This window comes from Limulus polyphemus, unplaced genomic scaffold (assembly GCF_000517525.1).
Source record: "Limulus polyphemus unplaced genomic scaffold, Limulus_polyphemus-2.1.2 Scaffold9627, whole genome shotgun sequence".
Lineage (NCBI taxonomy): Eukaryota > Metazoa > Arthropoda > Merostomata > Xiphosura > Limulidae > Limulus > Limulus polyphemus.
This window is the reverse complement of record NW_013675237.1, coordinates 10,286-15,955: the sequence shown is the minus strand read 5'-3', so window position 1 is coordinate 15,955 and position 5,670 is coordinate 10,286. Positions and strand designations below refer to the sequence as shown.

The window sequence follows — 5,670 nt, the reverse complement described above, 5'->3', positions numbered from 1 at the left end:
ACATCCTGTATGTCATGATGGAAGCTACATTTACATACATCATAAAGTCCTGTATCTCATGATGGAAGCTACATTTACATACATTATAACATCCTGTATGTCATGATGGAAGCTACATTTACATACATCATAACGTCCTGTATCTCATGATGGAAGCTATATTTACATACATCATAACATCCTGTATCTCATGATGGAAGCTACATTTACATACATCATAGCGTCCTGTATCTCATGATGGAAGCTACATTTACATACATCATAACATCCTGTATCTCATGATGGAAGCTACATTTACATACATCATAACGTCCTGTATCTCATGATGGAAGCTACATTTACATACAGTATGTCATGATGGAAGCCACATTTACATACATCATAACGTCCTGTTTCTCATGATGGAAGATACATTTACATACATCATAAAGTCCTGTATCTCATGATGGAAGATACATTTACATACGTCATAACATCCTGTATCTCATGATGGAAGCTACATTTACATACATTATAACATCCTGTATCTCATGATGGAAGCTACATTTACATACATCATAACGTCCTGTATCTCATGATGGAAGCTACATTTACATACATCATAACGTCCTGTATCTCATGAGAAAGCTACATTTACATACATCATAATGTCCTGTATCTCATGATGGAAGCTACATTTACATACATCATAACATCCTGTATCTCATGATGGAAGCTACATTTACATACATCATAAAGTCCTGTATCTCATGATGGAAGCTACATTTACATACACCATAACGTCCTGTATCTCATGATGGAAGCTACATTTACATACATCATAACATCCTGTATCTCAGGTTTCTAATGCCAAGGATGCCACTTACACATAGTTACCTACACCTTCTTCTCTTCAAACCGGGTGCTGAAGCATAATGACAGCAATTATGCTGAATATAATTGAAGATAAAGGAAGTTATAGATATAGCTGTCTGTAATTAGGTGCAAGCAGAATTTATGACTGGTCTGTTTTAGAGAATTTATAGAAATGTTACATAACAAGGACACTATTTATCACAATGATGGCGTTTTTACATCTGGCAGGGGACTAAATACTTTGGTGAACTTGATTAGCAAATATAGCTAAAATTCTTTTTGACATTCATCATTTTAACACATTATGGCAACTAAATCCAGCACTAAAAGTCTTAACTCTTCGTAAAGACATCCACTAATGAAAAAAAGAGGTAAATGGTACGTTTTTATTCTAATAACACTTTTATTCAGCTTCGAACCCTAATGTTTAATTGTACCATACATAGCATTTCATGAACAAAATAGTTTCTGTTATATAAAGTAAAACTGCAAGAAATGCCAAACATCTCAACTGTCACAAAATGATGCAACAATCGATTAACCGAAGAAAGAAGTGACATGAAGTTATTGCAACTAAACAAAGTTGCCACAAATCGTTCTTCAAATTAATCTATTTTTTTTTATGGTGAGATCTCATCATTCTCTTCACAACGTGATCTTTTTTAAACAGAAAATATCTAGTGACTTTTCAGCCATAATTACGTCTCTCACCACAGGCATCCTTTACTGTGCATGTCACAAGGTTTTTAGTGAGTTAAATTTAAAATTAAATTAAACTACTTTTTGTTTGTTTATGTTATACTAATTAGTATAGCATAAAATTGTAACTAATAATACATATTTTAATCGTACGTAAGTTTTAAGTTCTTAATATTATAAGGCAATATTAAAAAAAGATCCCCTACTGTGAGAAATATGACTTCTCTAATATATTTACCACCCCCTCCAAGAAGTATGAAATTTAACATATTATAATTTTCATAGCCTTCAATTTTGTTTGTTTATAGAGTCATCAAATAGAAATTCAGACTCCTCTTGCCACACCAACCTTTCACATCCTCTCCTTCAGGATTATGTCAATAGTTCTCTCTTACATTTAATACTATATTATTTTTAACCAATAAAAAGCCACACCAACCTTTCACATCCTCTCCTTCAGGATTATGTTAATAGTTCTCTCTTACATTTAATTATATAGTATTTTTAACCAATAAAAAGCCACACCAACCTTTCACATCCTCTCCTTCAGGATTATGTTAATAGTTCTCTCTTACATTTAATACTATATTATTTTTAACCAATAAAAAGCCAAGGTTTTCATCAATCAAACGAAATATTATATTACATTGCTTTCTATACAGAAAAATGTTAATTCCTCTTTCAGTACAAATTTCGTTGAAACACATCGACTGCTTGGATGAATTTGTAACAGCTGTTGTCGCACGGTTAGAAAGCATGATACTTATGGGACATTGTTTGCTTTTTGTATGTTATTATTCTGTAATCTTTGGGAAATTATTGAATTAAATAAAAATTATTTTGTGTACTACTGCCATTAGTATTAAAAAAAAGTGGGTTAAGTGTCATCAAGTTGACAGCCAAAAAAAAGAAGGCCCAAGTAAGTACTTTATTTCATGTGTATTCTTTATTTATTATTATAAAGGTAGCTGAATTGTTAAAATATGAATCTCTAGGTTAGTTACAGTTAGATGAGGTAAAATAAACAATAATAATATAATAATAAAGTTTCACGAGGCATGCATGCTGCTTGGAGTAGCTCGTGGTTAATGTAATTCGATAGCTTAACGTGAGCTGCATGTTCCCCAAGTGATTTACAACTTATAATGGAGCGAATAGTATTAGTAGTAGACGTGGTTCAAAGGGCAATAAAACAATAAAATTTAAATATAAACAGATGTATACTGTTATGAGTTTAAAGCTATTTAGGATAAATAAATGTAGTTTCATGTTACATTTGAAGTCATTCTAGAAAGAAAAAAAGGGTAATTATATTTTTTTTTGGTGGTTACAAGGTTGGTCACATTGACCAACCATGTATAGAGTTAACTTAAAGAAGATAACAGATAAAATATAAAGTTTTACTGAGAAAAAAACGTTTGAAATGTATTTAGGAGGTTTTAGTGATTTTGTAAATGACATTTGTTATTTTTGAAATGAAGAGAAATATTTTTAATCTTAACACTGGTAAAAAAAAAAGGACTTGATATCTTCACAGACAAATCTTTAGTAAAAATATTTCATTAAAAAATTGATTTTTTTTTGTGTACAAATGACTTGTAATGTTTACTAAGAGTCTGCCAAATTTTGTGAAGATGCGTGTACTGTATTAAAAGTTATAGTATTAAAACTATATACAAGTAAAAATAGTCTCTTGGTTAGTCCTTGGGACCGAGCCCGTATTGAAAGAGTTCGTAACCAGCTCATTGCTAAATGTGCAGTGCATGTACTGTATTTACGTAGGTCTAATCTAGTTGCCTAGGCTGCTGGTGCTAACCCGGTGCAATGGCACATTCCAAATGCCATAAACAGACAACTACAAAATGTATGTGTATGTGATATGCTCATGACAGAGTGTGAAAATACTCTACGTTCCATTTGGAAGGAATTTTGAAGAAATGAACGTCGGATTTGATACATCAAACTGAAACTTTAAGATAAAGGAATGATTCCCACTTACGCTAAGCAAAGCGGAAAGTGATTCGCAACTGGAGTTGTTTTGATTCACAAATTGTGATGCAAACCTGGATATTTTGTCCCATGTCTGGTGGTAAACAGTAAAGATCAAAATGAATTTACACTGAAAACTGTTTCTGATGAAAGGTATTCTTTGGGTTAAATTCTTTTAAACTATCTTGTAGAGTGGGGGGAATAACAATTTATGAGGGAGAGACAATATTTCTTTGTCTAAGCTGTCATTGTTAGATGATTGGACTCTTGCTTATATCTCTGTTTATTGTAATAATTTACAGAAATCACTAGTCCACTGCAGGTAAACAATCCAAAGAAGGTATTTTGTTATCCGGTTCAATTTGCCATTTCAACTCCTCGATTACCTACAGTGGATCTACTCACTGATCGTGATGTCACGTTGCTTCGTTTTTCTGGAGACGTCGTTCGAATAAACACGTTGTATTTTCAGAAACTGGTAAACTTTCTTTTTTATTAATAAGTTTATTTTAAATATTTTTTTTTACCTTACTCACAGTCTTTCTTCCAGACTGGTCAGCATGGAAATAAATTTTCTAAGTGTAAAATTAAATTTGTTCACATGTTTTTAACTACTTCCTATTAAAAAAATGTTGAATAACTACTTTGAAAATTATTTGTTACGAAGTAATTTTCATTAAAAAAAAATGCAGATTAACGGTTTTTAAAACGAGAAATTAAATAATAGTTTTTTGTTTGTACAGCCAAAATCTGAATTCAAAGCCTTGAGTCAAGTTTAAAGTTATCGTAGTTAAAACTTGGGTTCAAGATCTTGAGATAGGCCTAGAGTTATCATAGCCAAAATCTGGATGCAGATCCTGTAGTAAACCAGTGGTTTGCAACCTTTTTATGTACCCCAAATAAGACCTTTGAGTCAACAGCATATCCCTGAGCATATAGTTTGTTAAAAAAAAGTCTAGTCAAAAGAAATAATTTCAGTAAGCAAAACAAAAACATTGAGTGCTAGCTGGAATACATTGGTAATATCTAAGGTGTGGGGTTTATTTTCTATTTAATGCTTTTCAAAGGTCTCCTTGTACCTCTGGGGGGTATGCACAATCGGTTGGGAACCCCCTGTAATAGATCTAACTATGAGGTGTGTTGTCTCAATAAACATGTATGTATGTAGATATGTACAAACTCATGTAACACGCTTTTTCTGTAGGAACAACTATACAGGTGGAACTGCACAGATGACCGCAAGTTTGAATTTTTTTTAGCTAGGGTTTGGTGTATGTTAAAGAGATATCAGGTGAGTGATTCTTTGCTTGTAAAACGATGTGTATTGATACATGGTATAGATATTAATAGGAATATGATGCCAGATTGAAAATAGTAATAAAAAATACAATTAATATGTTAGTATTGTAGATTTGTGCTTCTTTTTTTTCTTGTCATCAAAAATGTAAATTTGAGCAATAAATACACACGAAATCATTTGGTTCCTCGCTTGTTACTGAATTAGAACATGGAGATTTGGTAAATTCCGGCAAAGAGCAAGTCAAAACTAAATTAGGTGTTAACGGTTGTGTTTGATGGTTGAGTTGTATTTTACTGACCATGGTGAAACTGGATTACTATTTTAAGAACTTCGTGCATTAATTTATGATTCTAAAAATTCTGTATCACTTATGTCAATAATTACAAAGTTTCTTTTGAATGTCCGTGTTTAAATGACTCTTAGCAGTATTTTAAGCAGATTTTTATTAAGTTAGCAGTTTAAAAATGAACTGAAAATAACTAATACTATAAACATACTTGCAATCCTCACCAATTTCAGCACCCCTTCTGACACCTACCAATTTTGGAAGGTAATCAGCTGAAAAATTATTTATATATATATTATAAATAACCGTTTTCAATTATACAAAAGCCTGGCCTGATGGCAAGGCACTTGACTCACAAACTGTGGGTTGTGAGATTAAAACCCATCACCAAACATGGTTGACCTTTCAGTTACGTGTGCATTATGATGTGATGGTCAGTCCCTCTATTCTTTGGTATAAAGTAGCCCAAGAGTTAGCTGTGGGTAGTTTCAAATTTCCTGGGGGAATATGCCAACAACATATCTCTGTACATGACATGAGC

The 5,670-nt window shown here is 32.3% G+C and overlaps 1 protein-coding gene across 1 annotated transcript in view; it reads left to right on the top strand.

Annotated features, from left to right (window-relative positions):
* LOC106476010 (phosphorylated CTD-interacting factor 1-like) overlaps positions 1-5,670 on the top strand; it is a gene marked incomplete at its 5' end in the record, with an annotated part of 21,814 nt that overhangs the window by 6,777 nt on the left and 9,367 nt on the right. Inside the window, 2 exons of the mRNA XM_013936684.2 lie at positions 3,846-4,021; positions 4,748-4,834. Of these exons, the coding sequence (XP_013792138.1) occupies positions 3,846-4,021; positions 4,748-4,834 (263 nt within the window). The remainder of the gene's footprint in view (positions 1-3,845; positions 4,022-4,747; positions 4,835-5,670) is intronic.